Source organism: Ananas comosus, linkage group 12 (assembly GCF_001540865.1).
Source record: "Ananas comosus cultivar F153 linkage group 12, ASM154086v1, whole genome shotgun sequence".
Lineage (NCBI taxonomy): Eukaryota > Viridiplantae > Streptophyta > Magnoliopsida > Poales > Bromeliaceae > Ananas > Ananas comosus.
Window position 1 is genome coordinate 3,359,082 of NC_033632.1, and position 26,479 is coordinate 3,385,560.

A 26,479-nucleotide genomic window follows, 5' to 3' on the forward strand; every position below is an offset into this window, starting at 1 on the left:
GAACTTATAAGTCTCCATCCAACTATTTAATATTAAATGTATCTTTTTAAAGGACAAAAATGCAACATTTATGTGGTAGAGATTTAGAGGAAAAGATAAAGTGCGGTGCATGGCTGATGTGGTGCACTTCTTAGGTCATCTATTTTTACTTGTTTGGTCCATTTCGATGGACCCGGTACACGCCCCAAAAGTTTCTCCTGTTTAGTATCTGCGCGGTTTACTTCCACGGGACGTGTCCGTTCCCAACCGTTGCCCCCTCCAACGGTCAATTCCCTTCTCTTAACCGCTCAACTACACTCTTTTAAATTTCCCTCCTTTCCCCTCAATCCAAAACTTCTACATAACCCTTTGTTAAATCTCTCTCTCTCTCTCTCTCTCTCTCTCTCTCTCTACCATGTACCCTTCCACAGTGGATGATCACATATTGCAACCCCCGACACCCCCGCACCCAACGGCGCCACCGCCGCCTCGGCCTCCGCCTCCGCCGCCTCCGCCGCCACCGCCGCTCATTTTGGCTACTGATGCAGCGCGGGCTTACCACTACCACCCGCCGCTATTGTCGTCGATGGCGGCTCCTCATGCCCTCCATGTCCTGTCGCAGGTGCCAGCCCCGTGGTCCACCGGGCTCTTCGACTGCTGCGACGACGTCGGCAATTGTATGCTTGTTGGCTAGCTAAATATTCTTTCATCCACTGCAAAATTTCACTAGTTTTTATGGATGCATCTAATATGCACATTAGTTCATGCCAAAATGTGTGGAAATCCCCCCTCGTTATAATCTGCCCTCCCTTGAACTGCTGTACCTAGCACAGTCGATTAAAGACTCGATGATTGACGCTTTAAGATTTCAAATTCGATGCCTATTTGTTTCATATTTTGATCTAAGTATAGTTTTAAGAAATGAACAAGATAATAAACTATAACATTTAACAGGTTGTGTTACCTTTTTCTGCCCCTGCATCACCTTCGGCCGGATCGCAGAGATCGTCGACCGCGGATCCATTTGTACGATATCTACTCTCCCACTCTCTCTCTAGAATATAATTTCTCTGAAAGCCTAAGTTGTCAGAAAACGACTTTTTCTTTCCATCTCGCATGTAAAGCATGCGGGGCGAGCGGAGCGCTGTACGCACTGATACTCTGCGTGACGGGGTGCAACTGCATGTACTCGTGCTTCTACCGGTCGAAGATGCGGGGGCAGTACCTGCTGGAGGAGAGCCCCTGTGCCGACTGCGCCGTCCACTGCTGCTGCGAGTCCTGCGCCCTCTGCCAGGAGTACAGGGAGCTCAAGACCCGCGGCTTCGACCTACGCTTAGGTACGTGTGTGCACGCGCGCGTATATACACGCGCGTGTATATTACTTGAGCATATGTACATAGTAAACTGCTTATGTATTGTACATATATGTTTGATGGTATATGAATACAGGGTGGCGAGGTAATATGGTGAGAAACAAAGCAATGCTGCCACCAAGTGTTGAAGGAGGCATGAGCCGCTGCTAATTTAAAAAGGATGCTGTTTTTTTGTTATCTTTAATGATAATGGTATTATTTTCCCTTGTATCTTTTTAATCGTGCCCCTCAAAAAGTACCAAAATTTCGTTACTTGCACAACATTTCTTTTCTTGCACTTTATAATGTTTCCTTTCTCCATATTCCTACATGACAAGCAATTCACTAAAAAAGACTAGAATGCATGTTCATAAAACATATTCATTCAATACCTTCAATATATTTTCTTGGACAGAAGCCCAAATTGTTGACTTTATATATTGTTTGTAGAGATGTTACAAAAATATTGGACCTCACTTTTATCCACATTCATTCATTATCTTCAATCAAATAAGAAGATAATATTCACAAAACATAAAGAACAGAAAGCATGTGTAAGGAATAAAAGTTACCCTACGAATGAAACTGTGCCATTATACCGGGACTCTGTATGTCGGATCAACCATCTTCAGTATAAACAAATTTCCCTTGTCGCCCCTCGATATCCTGGCAATTTCATTGAGAATCAGTAAAAGAGAATTCCTTTACTTACTACTAACTTTGAGTCGAACATTTGACAACCATAAAGTCATTTGAACTTCGTATTACTTAACTTCGTATTACTCAGGTATATTATCATCTGAGCTAGGTATAGATGTAACAAATTCTTTGACTCCAGTTTCAATCTATGCATAGTTAAGCGAGCGATAACTTCAGACAAAGAAATCTAATTTCCACTCGGTCCAAAGCACAAAACCAACTAGACTAGAATTTGCTGTAGCTTGCTTGAAGCGACTTTAGGATAAAATTTACCATTCGATTCCCAGGGGCAAACATTATATACAGCAAATGTATCTTCATGTGATAACTACTAACATGTAACCAGCAAATCAAACTCCTAACCTACTTTTGTATGATGAAGTTGTTTACTCTCTGTTCTGTTTTTTATAGTACAATTGCGCTTAGCAGTTGCAAGAATTGCGCTCATGTGTTTCGGACCCTTTGGAAAGACAAGGATGTAAGCTTACCGAATCTCTTCGTCTAAGTAAGTGATTTCTAGCTCACCACGACCTCCTTCCGGTGCCTTTATAGGTATCTACACATAAAGGATGCAAAGTAAGAGAATACCATTGCGGAGCTAGTTTTCTTGCTAAATTTCATTTTGACTTCCCCATGCAGAATATAATTAAATATCCAAAATGAAAATTCAACAAATTTGCAGGTGGCTTGTGCATGAACTATCTCTCGAATTGAGTTTTCAACTTCAGAGAGGCCAAATCACTCCAATAAGCATAAAATGCTATCCTAAAATCCAAAAATCCACATATATGGAAGACAAGACAATAAAATTTAGGGGCAATTGCTTATATACCCCTGAAAAGTTTTCGATTTACCCTTCTTAAAAGGCTAATATTGAAAATACCCTTTCTACGTTCCAACCTATTTCTAATATACCCCTAGAGTTAAAATTTGTTAATTAACTCTGTTATCTCTGTAAAATTACTATTTTGCCCTTTCAAATATACCCTTCCACCATCACTGTCTTTCTTATTTGCCCTTAAAGTCAGGGGCACAAAAAGTATTTTAACTTTTGGTCTTTTCCAATATACCCCTCTACCGTCACCAACCTTTTTTATTTGCCCTTAAGTTAAGGGCAAAATTGGTATTTTAATTTTTAACTGTGGTCGATATTTAACTCACGTTTAACCCAAGTTAACTTAACAGGAGATAACTACGGGGGTATTTTGCAATAACGGTGGAACATATGAGGGAAATTTTAGAAAGAAAAAACAAGTAGGAGTAAATCGGATATTTTCAAACGTATGAGGGGTATATAAGCAATTATCCCTAAAATTTATGTTGTTCGCTGAATGAGTGAGGAGAAGTTGAAATCACCCACACTAACAACTGAAAAGAAAAGAAAGACTTACCAACAACTGAAAAGAAAAGAAAAGAAAAGAAAGACTTACCAAACCAAAAATTTTGAAAGTATCAAATCTGACTGCCACCCTTCTTTCATTAAGAGGAACCAGGTTTGCTGTGACCTGCAAGGACGATAAAGTTGAACAGAGAGAACTTTAGAGGGGCATTATATGTTGTGCTAGAGAACCTCGGAAGAAAAAAATTTGTGCTAGAGAAACACAACCTATCAGAAGAAGCAAGAAAAGAGGCAATCATATTCATTGATACATAAAACAAAATTTGAAGAAAATGCCCTGCAGATCATAAATTCTTTAGTAGGTTATACTAGTTAAATTTATGGTTGCATTCCATTGCAATTAAAAATGCATTGCTAAAATATTTTAGAAAATTTAGAAGTTGTGAACAGCAAAAACTTAAGCATGCAGGAGGAAATGCATGAATTGCACCAATGAATTACCTGGTTAAAGTAAGGCCAGGTTTCCATATTTTGAGCCCTTAATGTGTCCGTGTTGATGGCCTGGTATATTTTCCCATTCGGTCGTAAAAACTTTGGCCTCTGCAACAGCCAATATTACATCAATTATCACCAAATTAATAATGTTGATTTGCCAGTATCTGATAGAAGAAGAAAAATTAATAGATTTGCATTAATATACAAGCAAATCTGAGGTGAATGTGCAAGAATTGAAAGAGAATTTACTCAAAAGGGATAATAAAATGAGCTGTTTTCGAAGGGCAACAACTAAAGCAGATGCTTTGGGCAAATAAGAGAAAAAGAAACATTACCTGAGTTTGTAAAATGGACCTAGAAGTTGTATATAGAAGCTCCCATTTTCCATTAAGCAAATCTGACTTGAGTGGCTCCTTAACCGGATTAATTGCCTCAAGTTCACTTGCAATCTATTGAATTTACAGATTCAAAGAATACTGTTAGAAATTGATGGAATCAAACATGATCTTCCAAACTACTTTTCAAATTCACGTGCAATCTGTTGAATTTACAGATTCAGAGAATACTGTTAGAAATTGATGGAATCAAACATGATCTTCCAAAATACTTTCACGATCGTTTTTTATCTCTCTTTCAGATCTCATGCCGCTAACCCTAAACTCTATATCCTTCTAAAAATCTCAAAAATTTATTTTTTTATAAGAGTATTATAGCTCTCACAATAAAAAATAACTGACGGTAGTCAATTGACTTTGAAATTTAGAGAGACGGAGTTGATAACTAACAACGTTGAGGCAACTTTTTAAAGTTTGATTGCCAAGCATAAGCGGGTCAAAATTTTACTTATTATTTTTAAAAAAAACCAAGAAAATTTGGAGTTAGATAGCATATGTTTGTTTGCTCGTAACTGATTTTCGGATTGAAAATGACTTTCAGTTCAACTACAATTCGGATAAATATCATTTTTTTTTGTACCGCAGTTTGTTTGATAATAAGTAAATGACTTTCGAATTATGGTTTTTCCCCTTTTTTTTTGTTCGTATTATAATTTTCATCTATTTCTCTCGCGTAATAAACTTCACAATTATGGTGTTTCAGAGAAGTGGAGTGCTGGACAACTTTAATTTACGACGAACCAAACAGCAAAAGACGAAAAATAACTTCTCCCCTCTCGTCACTTTCGGTGAAATAAACATGCCAATTAAACATGAAACTACAATTGTAGTGATGGAAAAGAACAGAAACTAGAGGTGTACGTGTACCCGATCGACGCTCTCTTGGTCCTCGGGACCGGCGTCGGCGCCGCGATCGAGGGGGGCGATGGCGGCGAGGAGCTCCTCCTTGAGCTCCTCCCGGCTCTTGCCTCTCTTCTTGATGAAGGAGGGGAAGAAGGAAACCCTAGTCCTCCACTTCGACTCCTGCGGCGCCGCCGCCAACAACGGCGAAACTCGCTCCCTCGGCCCCCACTGAGGGGTTTGGGCGAAAAGGGCGGGGGACGGGGGGGATCGGGAGATCGCGAGAGGAGTTTCTAGGGTTCGGCGGGGCCTTGCAAGGGGCGAGGGGGAGAAAGGAGGAGACGGAGAAGGAGAGGAGGGCAACAACAACGCCATGGGCGCGCGCGGTGGAGAGTGAGAGCGTGGGGAGAGAGATAAGGAAGCGAGGGGAGGAGAGGGAGAAGGCCACGTGTTGTTACCCACTGATTTGGGCGTGGACCCCTCTTTGGATTTTGTCACAGCGGTTAACTTCATATATTTTTTTTTTCTTTAATAAATAACACGCTACACGTTTCATTCACTAAAATAGCACGCTATTCGTTTCATTTACTAAAAATATAAATTAAACTATATGGGTGAGCTACTCGTTTCATTCACTGAAAATATAAACTAAACTATATGGATGAGGTAACACAGGCATAAAAGGGGGCGGCCGATTAAGCTCGGAACGTGCGGCCGATTAAGCGGGGGCAGTTGATCCCAGAGATTCGATTCAACAACTGCTTAATCTTACAAAAGACTACGATGGGATTTAGCCGGTCCTTCCTAAAAATCACACCATTTCTAGTCTCACAGATTACCCACAAGCAGACTACCAATCCGATTATCTTACGTCTCGACGAATGCGATCCAATCCTCTCCGCCCACCTATCCCAGATCGACGTCACATCGTCCCCCCAATTGCTAGGCTGGACATTATCCAATAACATCCTTCTAAAATTATTATTCACATTCATCTAATTATCTAAAGTAATTACTAATATTTTTTAAAATAATGTAGAACTGTCGCCAATGCTCTTTCAAATCTCAAATTTTGAGCCTAAACTGCAAACTCTTTATACATAACAGCACTAATAATATTATTTCCTAATTTGGAAGGACATCACTAGAGTTACACATTTTTTCCGTGAATGAACTGTCAATAAATAAATAAATAAATAATTTATTTAAATACAATAAATAAATAAATAATTTAGATTATATACAAGTGGTAGTAGAATTTACTCAGGTCATCATCACTCAGGCCACATCCCGGCGCATAATATCTTCGAGTCTCTACTTTGACACACAGCATATATACACACATACCCGCATCCACTGTCCAAACGGAATTACAATCCATTGTTTATCATAATAATCATCATAACATATTCGCAATTTCGCATACTCAACCGGTGTGGCTCACACAATACTTGTCCACAAGAAAAAGATTATCGACTCCGCGCGCACAGCATGCATATCAATATAACACTCTTTTCAATCCAAACTGGTACCATTGCTGGGCGATCATCTCAATACGAAAAGAATCAATACCTAATAGCCTGCTATGATAAATCATGCAGTCCTACACACGAAATGGCAATTTGACAAAACTACCGTATCTAGTATCGCCGTAATCATGCAGTTACTATAGTTATGATATAGCAAACGAAAGGATCGAGAGAATTGTATACATTGTTAATGCAATAAGATAATATCATACTCACAGTTTAGTGTGTAGGAGACTCGTAGAGGTTGAAGAAGAGACTGTCGCCTAAGATCACCAGAATCCAAGCTAGTCCACTATAACTGATGTAGTCAACCGTAGGGGTGCGCAACAAAAAGCCCAAAAAGCACCAAAACTCATCAAAAGATTGAATATTGACGAAAAACCAGCATGCAAAGGGTTCTACCGTGGCTTCGAGCTTCGGAGTCGAAGAAGGGGGCATAGGTCGCCAATTCGATCTCTATACCATAGGGTCGTCGATCTTCCGAGTCTCTGCAGAGCTCGTGGTGGGGGTGGTTTAGCTCCACTTAGGGGGAGGTTAGTGGTGGTTGAAGGAGAAAAGAAAGAGGAAGAGAGAGAGAGAGGAGATAGTGACGGAGGAGTATAGAGAGGAAAAAGAAAAGAGAGAACAAGAGAGAGATACAGAAGAGAGGAGAGAGGCTCTTTCCCTTGGACAAGAAAGGGAAGGAAAGGAGGAACAAGTCCGGCTTTAATATATGAGCAAAAACATGGGGAAAAAATAACTAAGTTGAGAAATAATTCAGATTAAACTTCAATATGATGTTTAATATATGAGCAATTCAATACATAATTCTCCAGTGCCTAATTATTGTTAAACCAATAAACTTCCCAAAAGATAAAAAGAAAGAAGAGTTATTCCTCCGCGGAGTATTTAGCTCTAACATAAATTTTTAATACCAAACATCTACTAAACTTGTATTCATTCGCCATCAACAACATGTTAAATTCTGCAGGTTCTTACTTTCATAGGGTAATTGTAGCCCGACGCAAAAGGTCGGTAACTAAATACAGAGAAAGTAAATGTACAACATTCAAATCACCGAACAGTATCAATCCAAAATTTACTTGAAAATGATAAAAATTAGGAGAGGTTATCTAACCCGCCCTCCTAACGAGAAGCCTTCTTTTTGCCGGCGACGGCAACCCTCTTGCCCTTCAATGTACGGCAATTGTTCTTCGTCCTCTGCCCCCTGCAAGGAAGCCCCATCTCATGCCGAATCCCCCTATAGCACCGAATCTCCTTCAGCCTCTCAATCGCCAGCCTATTGAACCGCTTCTGCAATGCCCAAATGGAAGAATACGGTACATATTATAGACCTTACTTGAACTATAGTGTATCTTGAAGTGCTACATGAATCCTAAAAAAAAAAAGAAAAATTAAAACAATTACTGTGAAAACATACAGTGCACTCAATCTAAGTAATTTGCGGTCCAAGCTCAACAATATTTGTGATGCTTTGTTGAGAGAATATTTTGCATTTAAAACCTAACAAAATATTCTGTTATCTTTTTTCGGACAAAAGCCGATGAATTCTCACAACATTGTTTACCAAACAATAACCCAGAAAGGGTTATTGCATCAAAATCACATTTTGAATCCGGAAACAAGCATAAATCAGCAAAAGAACAAACGAGTAGTGAGCATACAATGTCTCCTCCGTTCATATATGTATATTCTTATAAAACTAAGTAAATGTTATATAGTAAATTGAGGTCTCGTTTAAATAGAAATTCTATACCAAATACTGGAGGAGGGGATTGTGGATTGCTTATAATCCTTACTTGTTTGTTTGGTAACAAAAGATAATAATGATAATAATTCGAAAAAAACCTTTTTTTCACTTGCAAGATATTTTAAAAACAAATCGTCATCCATCACCGCATCTGGACGGAGTGTATTTTAAGCTGATCAATCATAACAAGAAGTGAAAACCTATCCGTATCAAATTATATAGAATTTAATGTTTTTTTAAAATAAAAAGGCACTGATTCCAAAAGAGGTTGTAGTTTTTTGTCTTTTTTTTTAAAATTCGGCTGTCCATTTCAAATTGGGCTATGCTATTAACACTAGTTAAAAAACAGATAATTGCACCAAAATCACATTTTGAACCCGGAACCGAGCACGAATAGACAAAAGAACAAACGGGTAGTGGGCATTACGAGGTCGCCTTCAATCATGTACTTGGAAACCTCGTCTCTGAGTGAGATAAGCTCATCGTCTGAGAGATCCTTCGTGACCTTGTTCTCCAAGCTGAGGTCGCACAGGATCTGGCGCGCCCTGTTCCGGCCAATGCCGTGGATGTACTGGAGCGAGAACTCCACCCTCTTATTGTTGGGGATCTCCACTCCCCCCACGCGAACGCACCGGATGGTGAGTCCCCCGCACTGCGCATGGATCGAAGAGGAGAGGAAGCGGTGAGATTGGGAGAGTGAAACAAGAACGGAGGAGGGAGAAGAGTGGGTTGGTTACCTTAGAAGAGGAAGAGGGGGCGGGGAAGGAGAGAGAGAATGGAGATGGAGTGGATCCTTTGGGGACGATGGAGAAGGAGGAGGTGAGGGGGAGCGCCGCGAGGGACAGGGTCGCCATTGTTGGTGTTGGGTTGGAGCTCCGATTGGGGTTTTGTTGTGTGGATAAGAGTTATCTCCTCCTTTCTTGCCCCTTTTTTTAGGCTAAAAAATAGTGATGGGTTAATTAAAATCTAAATTTAATTTTAATTATGATATCAAATTATTAATTATTCAAATTAATTAATTTAAATTACTATCTATTACTTAAATTATAAAGTAATTAATAAATTTATTATTTATAATTAATTAGCTAATTAAAAATTAATAATTTAATGTCTTTATTCATATTCATAAATTAATATTTATATTGATCGATCGTTTAATTAATATTTTTATTAATCTAGTTAATTTCTTTACTAATTATCAAACTAAAATAATTTACTAACTTTAAATAGTTAAATAGTTTTTAAATTTAATTAATGAATTAATATATTTTTATTATCCTATACACTATTCATAGCTAATAAATTTAATAAATTTTTAACATTATTTTTAATTAATATTTTGGTATTAATTAATTAGATAAAATATTTTTAATTTAAAATTATAATTCTTATTTTTTCTATTTCAATCTAACGAATCAAACGCTATTTACCTTATTCTTATGTTCAATTTTTATCCAAATGTAAAATTAGTTTAGTTACTGCTTATGCCTGAACTTATATCTATTTTTCAAATAAGCCATTTTTATTTATACATGAACCAAATGCAGCCCAAATGTGTCTGATTTTAAATTCGTTAAAGCCTATATTTTAATATGTTCAAATTGCCTTTCTTTGTTATTATTTTTATTTATTTCACATCATAACCACGCCGAGTTCCATGTGTACACGAAACTCGATTTTTGCACCTGACAAGTGCGAAGTTGTGAGTTCATGCTGCACGCAGACTCACCGTCTAATGAAAGCCTTGCACTTGCGAGCCTCATAGGCTCCACGAAAGTTGGAGATCGGGCTTACATCCAAATGACGGCGATATCTAGTTACACGAACTCTTCGCATGATTTTCATCTCTACTTACACGAACTCATGAATTCATCACCAGATTGCCATCTAAGCAAACACACACCCTAACATAACGTGGATTATACTTGTTTGGCACTATCAATATTAGTTCAACCAAATTCGGCATAGATAGAGACGTACATAGATTCGAATTGGTGGAACTTCCCTCCCAATCTGTATCGAATGAGGGAGTAAGTAGGAAACAAAAATGATGAAAAAAAAATTAATTCATTCTAAATTTTTTCTGATTCAGGTAAAAAAAAAAGTATAAGACGAAATACCCCTTTTCTTTCCATGACTTGTCTCCATCCGTCAAAAATAAATACCCTCCAACCCTGATATGCTTCAAGTGGAGCAATAATTGAGGGCAAAAAATAAGAGAAAAATTAATTCATCCCGAATTTATCTTGATCTGCTAAAAGAATAAAGTAGAAAGTGAGAGACTCATGCCGCCCCCAAATTCGTCTCATTTGCAGTTCTATTATTAAAGGAATATTATTATCCATAATTTACTAGTTCAATCAGTAGACTAATTACTAGATTGAATAGCTAAGTACAACATAACATAATAAATTATTAATAATTAATTTTGATTATATAAAAAAAAATTATTCAGATAAAATTTTACTATTTTTAGAATAAGGAGATTCAAATCACGAGTTCACGACTACATATAATATATCCGCTCAGGTAATGTCAAAAATTGCACCTGATATATCAAACCCCTAAAGCAAAAAATTAAATCGTCATTCTTTTGAGCAAATATGAAAATATAAAATTTGATTTGTATCTTACGAAATAATCCGAACAGTAGACGGGTTTACCAGTTAGACCGCTGAACGGTGCGGTCCAGAATGAATTCTCCCGCGGTCCGCTTGTTGGTAAACTAACCGGTCGAACCGAACCGGGCGGTTCGGCCCGGATTATGAGGCACCGAGTAAAAGAAGAAGCGGCATCCTTCGTCTCCTTCGCACCTCCCGCTACGTTCTTATTAGTTATTACCGCCCCTCCGAGGAGGAGATGCGATACCAAACTCTCCGCGCACTTCTTTTCCCAGAACGGTGGGGTATATACTTTGCCTTTCTCCCTCGCACCGAATGTTTCCATTGATGTACACGCACGCACACGACAGGGCGTAGGAGAGGGAGAGAGAAAGGGAGAGGAGGAGGAGGAGGGCGATGCTTTTGAGGAAGCCGAGAGGACGAGGAAGAGGAGGAGGAAGAGCCCTACCTCTCTTCTCCATGGCCGTCGCCTCCTTCGCCTCCCTCCGCCTCTTCCCCAACCCCAACCCCAACCCTAGGTTCGTCCGCTTCCGCGCCCGAGCCGATGGGGGCGGCGGCAGCGCCGGCGGAGGCGGGGGACGGTGGCCGCCGCCGCCGCCGCCGGACACCGGGAAGAAGTCCTTCGCGGTGGCAACCGGGGAGCTGTTCCTGGGGCTCGCGTCATTGCTCATCAGGAACAAGGACGGCGCCGCCTCGGCGCCGGCGCCATCGGGGGAGGCCCCAAATGCGATCGCGGATCGAGGGGAGACGTACATTAGCAGGAGGAGGAGGGAGTCGATTGCGGCGGCGGAGGCGGTGGTGGAGGATGCGGTGGATGAGGAGCTGGTTTGGGAGCAGAGGGCGGAGGATGTGGAGGCAGAGATGGAGCGGAGGAAGGTGACGAGCCCAGGGTTTAGCTTCTCGGCCGCAGGGCTCCTCCTCCCTTATCATCTCGGGGTTGCTCAGTTCCTTCTTGAGAAGGGCTACATCAAGGTACTTCCGTTTCGCTGCATCTCGATGATTCTATTACCTGGAGAATAATTTTATATTGTGAAATTATTAAATATTCTTTAATGGTCTCCCTTCCTTCCTCTTGTAGAGCAAGAGACGTTTTATGTTCATGTTAGGACCTTCCTAATTGTTACTCCGTTGTAGCCTCACAGATATGGCTCACTGAGGTCTATCAAAATTTTCAAATGGATAATATATCAATGCCTTCGTGTGATCTGTACTACTTGGATCACCGCCGACTCCGAGTCAAAGGAGAAAATGTTTAGGAAATAAAATCAAGTCGCACTCACAAGATAAGGAATGCAAGAGAAATGGGAAATATTAATTTATAGCCGGAAATTTTCTACAGATAGGACTCAGAATACTATTTCAGACTCTAGTTACATCGGTCTTCGTATTCCCTTATGTTATATAGCTTTCAATATCTTTATCCATTCCCTATAATGGTTACTGAGTTAATATACTTCAACCTGCCGACCAAGAGTAACCACCTAGAGAGTAATTTTGTGTGATTTAAGCATGTTGCTCCATGTCTCCATGCTAAGATTTTGTTAGCAGTTCCTTTATGTTATAGATCTGCATGTGTATTCATTTGGTTTTTTCCCCATTTTCTTATGCTATTTAGAGCAGATTATATAAGAAATTCTACCAGTCTCATCATAAATTGAACCAACTTAACGATTTAGGAAACCACACCATTAGCTGGCTCATCAGCTGGTGCCATAGTCTGTGCAGTTATTGCTTCTGGAAATAGCATGGAACATGCCCTGCAAATGACCAAGGTTCTGGCGGAGGATTGCCGGGTGAGAGGCACTGCATTTCGGCTTGGGGTATGATTTTTCTTTTTGAAAAACTGCGCATTATGCATAAATATGTATTGCTCGTATTATTTTATACTTTTTAGAGTATGTCACTGTTCGGGGATTTCTCCAAAATTTTAGTTTCTGATTAAGTGGGTGATGTCAGCATATCTATTATTGAAGTGTATTCCATCATTTATGGACTGTGCATGCTATTGTTGCTTACCATTGGGAAATTCTCTGCACAACAATGATGTCTGTTTGGATATTTACATTGTTTATTTGGAGTTTGACCCAGCATTTGTGTTAATTTATTTATTAATTGCAATCAACTTGACATCTAGCTATATCTTGAGCTAGGAGTGTGAACTAATTAGAGATCTTGCAAGAACTTAAATGATAAGACACAAAAGTCATATAACATAACGATTTTATATAAAAGTATAAAACTTAAATATAAGTGAAAGAAAGAAACTCCTAGACGTACAAAAACTTCTGCTGAACCCATGTTGCTGTGCTGAGGAATGTTACTTATTTGTGGTGCATTATGTTAGAAGCATGCTTGTTTAAGTTCAAAATTCTGATTGTTTAGAAACTGAAAGACTAGAAAGTGTTCTGCATAATTAGATGAGAACAATTTAAATGAGAACAACATCTTGTTACTATCTAATTTTTCTTTTTGAAAACTCTGTGACTTCACAAGAACTTTATAGAGTGAATTTTTATGTGCAGCAGTACTGCATGCAACAGTACGGTCCATAAAATGAATAATGAATAAATGAATAATGAACGATAACAAAATCCTGTCAGCTTTCCAGTACTTCTGGATGATAATAATGTTATCTTTTACAGGCTCTACTTAGAGATGTGCTTAACAGATTTCTTCCTGATGATGCACACATTAGATCTAATGGAAGGGTTCGTGGTAAGCTTTCTATATCTGGTACTTTTGAACTGAGTAAAAATATAACGAGTGAATGATAACAGCTTCTTCTTAAAACTAGCGTGAACAGCTTATTATACAACAATTTTTAAGATAATGGAAGTCTATTATTTATCATGTATATATTTGTATGATTGGGTGTATATTACTACTTTATGTTGTATTCTTCGGTTTCTCTTTCTGTTGTTTTTGTTTCTTTTAGGGCTTAATTGTTGCAACGTGTAAGGGCCGCGACTACCCCCTTGAGGGTTGATGCGTCTCCTAACTATTCTAGCAGTGGAAACTGTTTAATCTTCATCATTAATATATACGAGCTATTGTTTTGTGTTTGGATTCATTAGACATAACCACACACATTAATCGTAATTATTATTAATGGGAAGTATTAGGTTCCGACCATTTGTTAATGCATCTATCATTGTAGGGTTTGTTATGATATTCTTTGTTATGCTTTGTTCTCATCTCCCAAATTGCTTTCGCTGGAGAACTAAAAGAACTGATCATTTGTGTTGCCTTAACTTATCTTCTTCTGAGGCAGTTGCAATTACTCAGTTATTTTGGAGGCCAAGGGGTCTACTTGTGGATCAATTCGACTCTAAGGAAGATCTCGTTAATGCACTTTTTACATCATCTTTCATTCCAGGGTATGCTGGGTTTTTTTGTTTACTTTATTATTATTTCGCTCTTGCTTCTTTCAGTACCACCTTCTTCCTACGAAATAAACGAAAAAAGGACCTTTTATCTTGGTCTAGATATTTAGCTCCGAGGCCTGCAACAATGTTCCGGAACCGATTGTGCATTGATGGGGGCCTTACATTGTTTATGCCTCCTACTTCTGCTTCTGAAACAGTAAGATTTGTTTTCTACTTTATATTACTTGGTCAGCTTTTTTTTTTTCCCGAGCTAATTGGCTTCGATATTTATATTTCTTCTAATTTGGATTTTTGTTTGGTACTACATTTGCGACTTTCCATTGATTCATGGCAGCATCTTTCAACCTAGTTTCTGTAGTGCTTCATTATATTCGCGGTTACATTCTTCTAAGTAGACAACACTTTTCTGCTTGCATGTGATTGATCTTTTCTGCATATAATTGCAGGTTCGAGTTTGTGCTTTCCCAGCTAGCCGTTTGGGACTGCGAGGGATTGGAATAAGCCCAGATTGCAATCCCGAGAACAGAGCCACTCCACGACAGGTTCACTTTCAACGCTTTTATTGGCTTAAAACTAATTCTTATTCAATGCACTACCCTTGAGACAGCTGCTAAAGTTTTTCTCCAGCTATTTAACTGGGCACTAGAGCCTGCTGCGGATTATATTCTCGACAAGTTGTTTGAGCTTGGGTATCTGGATGCAGCCGTCTGGGCCGAGCAGAATCCTGTGGACTTGATTGTGAAGGATGAAAGTGGCCCTGCACTCAACTAAACACTTCCTCACCTCTTTCTGTTCTCTTATGCAGTAGTAGTACAATGCTCTACACTCTTTTTTGAGACTTTTTTTAAAAAAAATATTAACAAGAAAACTTAGCAGCTGAAGTATATCTGAGAGTCCTGAACAATGATGTCAAGAAACATGAAAGTTGGATACAAAGAGGACACCGCACATGTGAGGCCACAGCAATTTTTTTTTTTTTTGTTCACTTTGTGTTTTTCCTTTATTTTACTCGTATTCTGATATATTCGAATTTGTAAGATATGTGTAGAGAACACTTTCAGTTAGTGACATCCAAAAAAAAGTTATTTATAGGTTCAGAGCTCATACAAAGAATCCAGAATTATTGTATCTGTAATTCTATATATATATGCATAATTTTTCTCAGAATGATTAACTTCGTCGTTTTTTCTGGGTTGCGTTTTGTTGTGCGGGATGTTTAGACCCTCGTATCTTCTTACGGATTGTTGTCAAACCTAAATTTGTCTGACGGTGAAACTGTATGGACCCTCTCGTCTTCTCAACTTTATTTAGGGTTCGTTTGGTGCTTGCACTCCATCTAATGCTGTTATCTATCTATTAAACTATATGAATCCTCAATGTTTTTTGCCACGTGGTAAATTTTTCTTCACTCTCACTAATGTAACTCTTCTTTTTTTCATCACTAAATTTTCAATATGCATTTTAATTGTCCCATTAACCAAACTTTCAATTAGTGTATTTAAATGGTCCCATTACCTTCACTCCACTATATTTTCAATTAATGTAAATGGTTCCACTACCAAACTTTTAATTAGTATATTTAAATGGTTCTACTACTATCTACGATTCTAATCTCTTTATGTCCAATTATTCATCATGTTCACTTAATTTTTAATATATATTTTAACGGTCTTATTAATCAAACTTTCAATTAGTGTATTTAAATGGTCCCACTATCTTTCCTCTACTATACTTTTAATTAATGTAAATGGTTCTACTACCAAACTTTCAATTAATATATTTAAATGGTCCTATTACTATCTACGATCCTAACCTCTATCTCCAATTATTCATCATGGCTCATTTTCCTCCTTCCATCAAACTTTCAATTCTTTATCTTCGATTTGTTCATCAATTCTTTATTTTTTATCTTTAGCTATACACCATCGCCTCCTTCCCTCACTCCCTCTCTCTCTCACTAATGTGCACCCAATTCCTTCTTCCGCCGCGGTTGGAGAGATCGTGGTCGCCGTCACTATCACCATCGCTGGAGAAGGCATCGTCGGGTTCATATCTGCCGCCTACAGTGAGATATTTTCGATAGATGTACCAAATAAGAAACACAAGAAAATATTTAATATTTTATTATTATTAATTACTATTAAGATTTTTATCCGCTGCAAAGCGCGGGTTACTTCACTAGTATAAAATAAAGTCGGGGCGAAAGCATAAACGTATACTTTTGCATTGGACTTATATTATAACCGGCTTATTATCCTATAGAAAATATGATGTTATGTATGGACACCGCACTTTCTAAATGGACTTTTTTATAAAACAATCCTCTAGAATTTTAAAATTTGCGAAATAAACTGTCTTGAAATTTATTTGGAAAATTAACACTCCTTTTGCCACGTCGGCATCATGTCAGAATTTCTTTTAAAAGCAGTGAATCGTTTCCTATTTTCTCCCATTTTTTTTAAAGGCGGTGAATCGTTTTCCGCTTTTTTCCATTTTTTTTAAAGGCGGTGAATTCACCGCCTTTTACTTATTTACTGTATGCGGTGAACGATTTATTGTCTTTAAAAGAAATGGGAGAAAGCGGGAAACGATTCACCGTTTTTAAAAGTAATGGAAAAAAGCGGGGAACAATTCACCGCTTTTAAAAGAAATGGAAAAACGCAGTGAACGATTTACCGTCTTTAAAAAAATGGGAGAAAACGGGAAACGATTTACCGCCTTTAAAAGAAATTCTGATATGACGTCGACGTGGCGAAAGGAGAATTAGTTTTGAAAATAAAATTTTTACAGGGTCATGTTGCAAATTTTAAATTTTCACAGGGTTATTTTATAAAAAAGTCCTTCTAAATAGCATGTAAAGCAACTTTGGTCAATAATTCTACACGGAGCTTTTAGGTTGTTTGATACTTTGTTAACGTCTGATTTTTTTTTTTTAACTTATTATTTATAGATAATCAAATTAAAGTTTCTTACAAGAAATTATTAATTTTAACAAAAATAAAGGGTTAAATTTCAGAATTTTTTTTTATAAATATTATTTTTTTACTTTTCTTTTTAACTTTCAAAAATTTATATTTTACTTCTTTAATATTTCAAGTTGTTGCATATAATTTCCCTCCGTCAGAGTTTTATCACTTCTTCGTTAATTTTTTATGATTTATATTAAAATGCCTTTCAAAATAATAACAGAAATATATTAAATTTTTTTTTTTATAGAAAACGTAATGGTAATTTGATTATTTTGCTATTTTCATTAACACCGTTCTCTATAAAAAAATTTCTAAAATTTTTAAAAAATAAAATATAAATTTTTTAAAATAAAAAAAATAAAAAAAAAGCTTTCTGTAATTTAGCAAAATTAAAGTGACCGCCTTGCTGACTCTCTGAAGACTTACTAATGTCGTCCTATATTTTACCCATTTTTGGACGAAGAAAATTCTTTTACTTTATACTCGTCCATCCGAATCTGCGGAAAAATTGCCAATAATTACTTATTTTATTTCCCCCCTCCATAGGTTTTGTGATTATGTCCTGTCCAACAAAGAGAGAGAGGAAAAAAAAAAAAAAAATCCTTCGTCCTTCTTTTAGAATAAAACCAGCCCCCGAAAAACAACACCATCAAAAACTTTGGAACCTAGTAGAAGAATCCAGGGGTCCTCCTCGATCCCTATTCTCGGAGGGCTCCCTCGTCCTCGTCCTCGTCCTCGTCGTCCTCCTCCTCTGCTCGATCGATGGAGGGCTCCTCCCCCTCGGCGCCGCCCCTCGCTTGGCACCACTTCTTGGATCGGATGCGCCACCCCTCCGCCGCCGATCTCGTCAGATCCATCAAGAGGTCANTTTTTTTTTTTATAAAAAAACCCCTATCTCTGTCGCATCTTTCTCTTCTCGCCCTTCTCACCAAATCACCGCATCTTCTGCCATGATTTTCGAATATGAACCTTCTAAACACTGCCTGCTGCCCCCCCCTAACCTTTTACGGCGTGCGAAGAGCATCATGCTGCATATACGGGTGGATTTTACATGCGATTTTCCAGATCTTAATCGTCAGAATGCTATTCTGACGACGGCATTTTCTGTTTATGCAACTCTTCTCGCGACGACGACGCCGTTATCTCTGAAATTGATTTCGTTTGGGGTGGCAGCTTCGTCGTATCCTTCTCGAACGCAGCGCCTGATCCGGAGAAAGACAGCGCGGCGGTGCAGGAGTTTCTCGCCAACATGGAAGCTGCTTTCAGGGCCCACACACTTTGGGCTGGCAGTTCAGAAGAAGAGCTAGAAAATGCTGGTGAGGTAATCTTCTTATATCCACTGCAATTGTAATTTCAGATGTTTTCTTTTCCGCGACAACGAATATGCTATTCGTCATCATGAAATATTGTTATTCTTCTACTGATGAGATTGTGGCGTTTTCGAACTTCGTAATCTCTGTGTTTACGATCGACTCTTTAGGCAGGACAAGAAGTTAAGGCGATTAACGAATAAAATCGCACGGTGGTCCTCTTGTCTCCGAGTAGATAAAATAAGTCTCTCTTATATGCATGTTTGTACACAAGAAAAAAAAAAAACTTCTTCTCTTGCAATCTCGCATACTATTATTTTATTGATTATTTTACCTGTTGCGTGAATGGTTATGAGGTTCGTTTTATTGAATCCCCATCCAGCATGTGGATACTGAAGTATCCCTACTTGTATGCGTTCTCTGTTCTTTGCTTTTTCTCTATGAGCTTTATGAACTTCCGGCGTAATGTCAAAAATGTTTTTTTTTTTTTTCTTGCAGGGTCTTGAGAAATATGTCATGACGAGGTTATATAATCGGGTATTTGCGTCAGTTCCTGAAGATGTGCACAGCGATGAGGAGCTTTTCGAGAAGATGGCTTTAGTGCAGCAATTTGTCAAACCTGAGAATTTGGATATAAAGCCAGAATTTCGAAACGAGCCATCGTTGTCGGTGAGTGAACCAGGGGAGCTATGAATATTCACCCCGTTGCAATCTCATCAATCCATCTCTAGTGCCATGATTCAGGTTTTACCTTTTTTATTTTGGGTAGTAATCACATTGCTCTGCATGAAATTATTGTAATGTTCATGGCGCAAACTCTGCAAAATAAATGTCTGGATAAGCACACACCTTTATGTGGCCCATAAAGTTTTCTACGCTTACCGAGAATTGACAAAAGTTAGAAATGGCTTACCAAGTTAAGATTAACCTCTTTGTATTAATGGTGCAACTCGTTTTGGCCGTCTTTTTTGATAATTTTATTGGCTGATCTCTCTTCCATATCATTTTCTATTCCTCTATTATCTGTTACAGAAGGTGCATTTTCTTGTTATCACGTGTTATTGTAGTATGTATTGTCATGAAGCTAGTTCAATTGTTACTACTGTGCTATTTGCTCATGTTACTACTGACACAGGACTTCTTATATTGCTTAAGAGTTGTTACTACTAAATCCTGTATTTTGTCTCCTCTAGTTGTTTTTGTTTTGTTTGTTAGCGTAAAAATCTTAAGAAAAGGATATCTGAGATCTTAGCCTATTATTCTTTTGAGGTGTATATATTGTGTATGCATGCCCTATTTTGTGAAGTGTTTGTATGTGCGTGGCTAAAATTTTCTAGTGGTGCACATTTGAGGCTTATTTAATGTATGGTATATGTAGTCCTACTTCTGACGTGTATATATTGTGTACGTACGCCCTAGTTTGTCAAGTGTTTATATGTGTGTGGTTAACATATTCTAGCGGTGCACATTTGAGACTTATATGTATTGATATATCTGTTCCTACTTCTCTTATAGCTTGCACAGAAGGTACTGCAGAAGATTAACACTTACAAGGCTCCTAGGGACAAATTAATCTGCATCCTTAACTGCTGCAAAGTCATCAGCAACTCACTGATAAATGCTTCTGTTGTGTCGAACGAGGGCCCTCCGGGAGCTGATGAATTTTTTCCGGTGCTAGTTTACGTCACTATAAAGGTCGACCCAAGTTCCAATGCATATACATACCAAAAAAAGTTAATAATGCAATAGTCATATCATTCTATTTTGCGAAAGTAGCATACTGAACTCTGAAATTGTATATTATTAACATAGTGATTTTCCTGCTAGTGTCTTTTGCTTCCTGTTACTTTATTATGTCAAGTATTTTACTATGGAAATTTATCCTTCTTGTATGTTATAAACCTGGGAGGATTGATTAACCTCTTTTGTTCATGCAGGCGAACCCTCCACAATTGCATTCAAATCTACTGTACATACAACGTTACAGACGTCAATCACGATTGGTCTCTGAAGCAGCATATTTCTTCACTAACATTCTCTCTGCGGAATCGTTCATTTGGAACATTGATGCACAGTCACTTTCCATGGATGAAGTCGAATTCCAAAAGCAAATGGACTCCGCTAAAGATCATTTATTAGTACTCTCAACCAACTCAGAAAATCACAGATCGGAAACATTGGATGCTACCGGTGATTCCGAACTAAAAGATGAAAATTCTGAAGCAAGCAAGGACTTAGAGAATTTGGATGGAAAGGATAAATTAATTATGAGTGGGCCATCGACCGAAGATTTAGAGAAGAAAGGAAGCGTTGAGCTTCTCATGGACGATAATGTGAGCAGATATTTTCAAGATTACCCTTTTCTATATGCTCAAGCTGGAGATTTAACAGTAGGTGATGTAGAAAACCTCCTCGATAATTACAAACAACTTGTTCTTAGGTACGTTTCTCTATCCAAAAGAGCCAGCATTATAAGTGAAACACCATCAAAAACTGATGAATGTTGAGGATTCTCAATTTGTTAAGTATACTGGCATAAATGATAAAAAACATGAAAGGATTTGTAGATAAGAGGACACATTTCAATAAGAATCTTAAAGCCAGTAAATGGACATTCCTACTTTATTCTATACTTGGGATGAAGAGAAATTTTCTTCTACTGCTGGAGAGAAGTGCAGAAGTGTAGTAAGCAGCTGTATCAAAATTACGTCTATCTTGATTTTTATGTTCCAGTAATCAAAAGTTGCTAAGAATATGAAGAGATCCTTCTTGGGTTCAGCTGGAATTGATCTCAGAAGCATCTTGTCACCCACATGCTGTTCGGAGATGCGGAATGTATAGATGTTTGTTTGTTCATTATTGTTGTGGTATGGTTTTGAACCCTTGGTTTAAATTTTGATTCAGGGCATCTGTTTCGAATTATCTTGTATCTTGGCTCGAATTATCTTGTACCTTGTCTTGTAGGTTCAAGTTGCTCCTAGAAACCAAGGGCTCCGATTATTCGGAGCATCTATTTTGATACACTAAACCTTCAAAAAAGGGGGGAAAAAGAAAAAAAAATCCCTCTGTGACAACAAGTATCAGTTATTGAATTTTTAGCTGCCTTATTTTATATATGTTTAATTTTTTTTATTTTGTTTAATAAAGTTGAGTTTATATGTATGTCCAATGTACTACTACATCTTTGTCACAACGTGTGATGCGGATCGACTACACTTCAACAGTAAATGCCAATGTACTACTAGCTCTTTGTCACAACTTGTTTTGCAGACCACTTATAAATAGTACATATAGCAATAGAAATAAAGAAACTCATTTAAATATGGGCTCGCTTATTTAGCTTTTTGATAAACAATTAATTGAATTTTGAGCTTCATCTTGCTTGCATTTGGATTGCTTCAGCTCAAGCTTTAAAGAGCATTGAATAGAGTATGATAAATGTAACATTTTTCATCAAAATTCTTGTTTTCTTCTACATCTTTCTGAAACATAGAGTTCTTGTAAACCAAAACTTCAATTATGTAGCTTGTCTTTTTAGATGAGCCCTTCTAGGAGATCAAATTTGGCTTGAGTTGAGTTTAATCCTTCAGGTGGGCTAGAGCTTGAGCCAAACTTAGCTTGCGAATGTTCAGTTTGCTTACACCCTATTTAGCGATCAGGTTAAAAGTTAAAACAACTAGTAATTAATGATAGACGACTAATAGAACATGAAAAGCTGAGGTTCTCAGAAAGCAGTAGACTGTCTAGTAATTACTTGCATTTGCTATGAAATGTTTTAGGGGTCCATTTGAAAATGGCTTATAATTGAGTGGGTCCCTGCACATTTTTGAGGTAAAAATAAGACAGGGATGTGGAATGTGGCAGACCAACCACATTGTTGCTTAGATAAGGTTTCACCTTCCCTCTTGGGAACACAAATATAGTTTGTTTCCTTTTTGAGCCCAGAAGTAAAGAGATAGAAGCTTGCTTCTGTCCCTAGTTTTAGACTATATATATATATATATATATCACCTCTCACCAGCATTTTGACTCCAAGGCTATATAATTTGTTGGGCATAGATTTGATTCTTACTCCAATTTTATTCTAATCTCCAAATAATGATCTTCATGTGACTTTTGACTCTCAGAAGGTTTTTAGTGGTTTCCACATTGATATGAGTAATGGTACTCGGTCATTTTTGTAGCATTTAGTGATTTGTGCTCCCTCTTATCTCTGCTTTTAATCTACATTATGTTTAAAGAAACTAAAATTTAAACCTATATAAAGTTGAAACTTAACTGGTAGTTGTGATAGATTGATGGAATAGATGGCAGATCAACTTTGCGGTCCATAGATGATGTAGTTGACAAAGTCAGGAAAATAATTTCTTATGATGCTGTCTTTATGTGGTGAGAATGGAATAAATGATCATATCATAGCTGTAATCAGATATATATTTATGATCATAGCTGTAATCAGATTTCTTTAGGAAAGATGTAAAGGTAATCAAATGGACTTGTTATCCGAGTTGTTGCAGTGTTCACTTTATGTGGTGCATACATTTAAAAGTGGAAAGCTTATTACTAATTTAGGGCTACATGTAGTGTAAATACAGGCTTTGCGATTTGGGCATTGGGTGGGAAAGTTATTTGAAGCAAACAGTTTGCTGTGAGTTGTTTCTGATCATAGCATAAAAGATTCTCTGCTCCTGTTTTCTTCACAAAAATTGGATTTTGGCAACTAAAATATCGAAAGATTCCGAACTTGATTTAACAGCCAAATGAAATTCTGAGACTCTAAAATGAAGGGTTTAAATTTGAATCTTCTGATTCGAACTTTAATTGGAGAGTCTTTTCAATTTGTGAATAAAAACCATTATGGATTATAGAGCAGATCTATTCTAGCAGCTTTGTCAAAATAGGCTCTTAAGACCTAATAATTGTGGAGATAAGTTTCTGTAAAAGTGTGCTATTTGAGCAAAGCTGTTTAAAATTGTAATAGGTTACATAAAAAGCCCCCAATAGCTTTTTACTTAAGTTCTAAGTAGAATTTTCCAACTCAGAGCTTCTACTTTCAGGGCTCAAAGATCAATTATTTTTGCTTCTCACCCAAGTCTGAAACTCTAGTCTCTCCGCATCTTGAACAAAGAAGTTGTTCATGAAGTTTAGCAAAAAGGCACTTATAACTGATTTTTCGAGCTCCGAAAGTTATTTTTCTTTTTGGGGAAAAAAAAACTCCTACCACTTTCTTTTCAAAAGAGGCAAAGGACTTTAGACCCTCGACTTCCATCACAATCACTGCAATATCTTCTGCTACATGAGTTTTGCATCTTTAACTCAACTTCTATACATAGAACAATGAAGACAACCTCCCTCTATCTCAAACCATCCACTACTTCTGCACTTTAAGCCACTATCTATCAAAGGTAAGTAATTGAATCAAAGTTCCACCTCACCCTTCTTTAAACTAAGTCCTTACCAAACCTCTTCTGGGAATGACTTGGTTCAAGTGATACAATCTCCTAATTTTAGTGTTACATGCATGAATTCATCTTCTACTTGGTGGAGGTTGTTTACAGAAAAAGTGGAGTCCCTTTCACATACAAACACCAAGGAACATAGCTGCACTAGGAGGTAGAAATTAATGTGGGCCTCTCATCTATATATAACGTGGAATAGTTGATAAAAGCTAGTGCACAAGCTCATCCCACAGGGGCTAAGGAGTGGGCTCTATGGAGGGTCCCAGTGAGAGAAAAAGGCCTTTTGGCGCGTGCAGAGAGCTCAAGCCATATATTTTCATGATCTTTGTGCAGTTGAGCTTTGCAGGGATGACCATAGTGGCGAAATTCGCGCTGAATGAAGGAATGAGCCCTTTCACCTTCGTCGTGTATCGACACATTCTTGCTGCTGTAGTTGTCTCACCTTTTGCTTGGTTCTTTGAAAGGTCCCTCTCTTCAATCCTATTGTACTAATTATACAACATTGCATTAGCTATTATTTCTCATATTATTATTTTTTCTTCTTTATTTTTGTGTTGACAGGAAAAAAAGAGTGCAGTTAACCTACTCAATAGTTCTAAAGATTATAGCACTGGGACTTCTGGAGTAACCTTTTTACATTTCGACATCTTCGCTTTTCTTTTTTATTCTTTCTTTGTTCTTTTTTTCTGCATAGTTACTCAATTGTTTTAAGGCTATTCTGCTATGTATAGGCCGGTTTTGGATCAAAACCTCTACTACTTAGGAATGAAGAAGACATCGGCCGCCTTCACCGCAGCCATGTCCAATTTGCTCCCTGCGATAACCTTCGTAATGGCTTGGGTCCTTCGGTAGGCGTGCGACACCTTGCATAGTCAAATTGTACAATGAGTAATGTTGATGAGAATCATAATATGGCTTCTTGGTTAATTTTGTTTTGCCTTTAGGCTGGAGAGAGTGAGTTGGAATGAGAAAAGAAGCCTAGCTAAGGTGATCGGAACAACGGTTTCTGTGTCAGGCGCGATGGTGATGACACTATACAAAGGCCCTCTTATTTTGAGGGGATCGTCGATCTCAAAGTTAAATCGCGAGGCTGAAACTGGAACATCCAGTAGGGACTTTGTGAAGGGTTCTCTCTTCCTGATTTTCGCCTGCAGCTCTTGGTCTGGCTTTATGATACTTCAAGTAAGAAGAACCTTAGATTTTTATATGAGAAGTTGTGTTCGTCAACTACTAAATTATGATTTTCTGATTGTTATATGTTTCCCTTTTTTCGTGTGCGCGTGAATTATAGGCTATCACACTAAGGGACTATCCTCTAGAGTTCACTGTAACAGCCATGACATGCTTATCTGGCGCAGCATTGGGGGCGGTATCAGCTCTAGTGAAAGAGCGCAACGCCGCAGCTTGGAAGATAGGTTGGGATCTAAAGCTCGTCACCGTTGCCTACTCGGTACTTATTGACGGTCATTTCGTGTACTTTCTAATACTGCATCTAGTATCGTTTAAATAGCAAGCTTTGGTCGACTTCTTGCAACATTGGAAGATTTTAGCAACTAATATGCAAAATTTAAGTCCTCTCTTGAGATCGATATTGCGGTTATTGAATTTCGCATGAACGGGTGCAATGCAGGCTGTGGTATGCTCAGGGTTAGCATGGTGCTTGCAAGGGTCTGTGATGAAACGAAGGGGGCCGGTTTTCGTCACCGCGTTCAGCCCACTAAGCATGATTGTAGTCGCGATCGTGGGCTTGTTCTTCTTAGCAGAGGATCTGCTTCTTGGCAGGTGACAAAATTCTCTTATTTTCTTTAGAAAATATTGCATCTATTGCATCTATGCACCTACAAAAATCCAACATTCCATATATTAGAAAGTAGAAACCACATTTATTTTCATCCGTTCCCCTGCTTATATCCTTGTGCATTGCTATACATGTAAATACAGTTTCCAGGGGCATGCATGATGCATGCAGATACCAGCTTTGCAGGAGTGTGTATATACAATTCTAAAATCTTGCAGGACTATCTATGCAAAAGAAAAAAAAATTTATCGATAGTTTTACTTTCCTTTCACTGTAATCTTCTCCTATTTGATAAATGAAAGGTTAAAATCACATTTTTTGTTTCATGCAGGCTTATTGGGGCAGTTCTCATAATGAGTGGACTCTACATGGTTGTGTGGGGAAAGAGGCAGGATCAGAGAGTGTTGCCTCAGGAAGAGAAGGGAACAGTTGAGTTAACAGCAGGTGGAGTGGATCCTTGAGAGATGTAGGAAAAAAGGGAAAAGAGTCAATTTTGTATCTCTCAGTTCATAAAGATACATACATCAATGGGGCATAAAACTTTTTTGACTTAAAAAA

At 37.9% G+C, this 26,479-nt stretch overlaps 6 protein-coding genes across 11 annotated transcripts; 4 read left to right on the forward strand and 2 right to left on the reverse strand.

Moving 5' to 3' along the window:
• On the forward strand, positions 384–1,511 carry LOC109718605 (protein PLANT CADMIUM RESISTANCE 2-like). The gene is made up of 4 exons (XM_020244910.1): positions 384–656; positions 934–1,005; positions 1,104–1,316; positions 1,429–1,511. The coding sequence occupies exons 1-4, from the start codon at positions 395–397 to the stop codon at positions 1,500–1,502; spliced, it is 621 nt and encodes a 206-aa protein (XP_020100499.1). The 5' UTR covers positions 384–394; the 3' UTR covers positions 1,503–1,511.
• LOC109718606 (probable plastid-lipid-associated protein 4, chloroplastic) lies at positions 1,696–5,549 on the reverse strand. Of its 2 annotated transcripts, none has more exons than XM_020244911.1 (6): positions 5,121–5,549; positions 4,200–4,313; positions 3,871–3,969; positions 3,461–3,535; positions 2,519–2,586; positions 1,696–1,997 (listed from the first exon to the last, which is right to left on the reverse strand). In XM_020244911.1, the coding sequence occupies exons 1-6, from the start codon at positions 5,472–5,474 to the stop codon at positions 1,925–1,927; spliced, it is 783 nt and encodes a 260-aa protein (XP_020100500.1). In that variant the 5' UTR covers positions 5,475–5,549; the 3' UTR covers positions 1,696–1,924. The 2 variants fall into 2 exon arrangements, with proteins under 2 accessions (XP_020100500.1, XP_020100501.1); XM_020244912.1 differs by having other exon boundaries at positions 5,127–5,546.
• LOC109718607 (30S ribosomal protein S13, chloroplastic-like) lies at positions 7,488–9,299 on the reverse strand. Of its 2 annotated transcripts, none has more exons than XM_020244913.1 (3): positions 9,116–9,290; positions 8,806–9,030; positions 7,488–7,921 (listed from the first exon to the last, which is right to left on the reverse strand). In XM_020244913.1, the coding sequence occupies exons 1-3, from the start codon at positions 9,230–9,232 to the stop codon at positions 7,754–7,756; spliced, it is 510 nt and encodes a 169-aa protein (XP_020100502.1). In that variant the 5' UTR covers positions 9,233–9,290; the 3' UTR covers positions 7,488–7,753. The 2 variants fall into 2 exon arrangements, with proteins under 2 accessions (XP_020100502.1, XP_020100503.1); XM_020244914.1 differs by having other exon boundaries at positions 7,756–8,003; positions 9,116–9,299.
• LOC109717952 lies at positions 11,190–15,552 on the forward strand. 2 transcript variants are annotated; one of them, XM_020243914.1, is made up of 7 exons: positions 11,190–11,971; positions 12,676–12,819; positions 13,642–13,714; positions 14,271–14,376; positions 14,485–14,581; positions 14,832–14,927; positions 15,013–15,552. In XM_020243914.1, exons 1-7 carry the CDS (start codon positions 11,396–11,398, stop codon positions 15,154–15,156), a joined length of 1,236 nt encoding a protein of 411 aa, XP_020099503.1. In that variant the 5' UTR covers positions 11,190–11,395; the 3' UTR covers positions 15,157–15,552. The 2 variants fall into 2 exon arrangements, with proteins under 2 accessions (XP_020099503.1, XP_020099504.1); XM_020243915.1 differs by having other exon boundaries at positions 15,002–15,172.
• LOC109718722 (vacuolar protein sorting-associated protein 9A-like) lies at positions 17,924–21,826 on the forward strand. Its single transcript, XM_020245108.1, has 5 exons — positions 17,924–18,217; positions 18,528–18,675; positions 19,163–19,333; positions 20,180–20,359; positions 20,602–21,826. The coding sequence occupies exons 1-5, from the start codon at positions 18,117–18,119 to the stop codon at positions 21,169–21,171; spliced, it is 1,170 nt and encodes a 389-aa protein (XP_020100697.1). The 5' UTR covers positions 17,924–18,116; the 3' UTR covers positions 21,172–21,826.
• Positions 22,523–26,479, forward strand: LOC109718160 (WAT1-related protein At2g39510-like). Of its 3 annotated transcripts, XM_020244190.1 has the most exons (9): positions 22,523–22,828; positions 23,249–23,312; positions 24,457–24,587; positions 24,685–24,747; positions 24,855–24,971; positions 25,068–25,305; positions 25,415–25,573; positions 25,754–25,905; positions 26,253–26,479. In XM_020244190.1, exons 3-9 carry the CDS (start codon positions 24,472–24,474, stop codon positions 26,380–26,382), a joined length of 975 nt encoding a protein of 324 aa, XP_020099779.1. In that variant the 5' UTR covers positions 22,523–22,828; positions 23,249–23,312; positions 24,457–24,471; the 3' UTR covers positions 26,383–26,479. The 3 variants fall into 3 exon arrangements, with proteins under 3 accessions (XP_020099779.1, XP_020099775.1, XP_020099776.1); XM_020244186.1 differs by having other exon boundaries at positions 22,523–24,587; XM_020244187.1 differs by having other exon boundaries at positions 22,523–24,587; positions 25,415–25,538.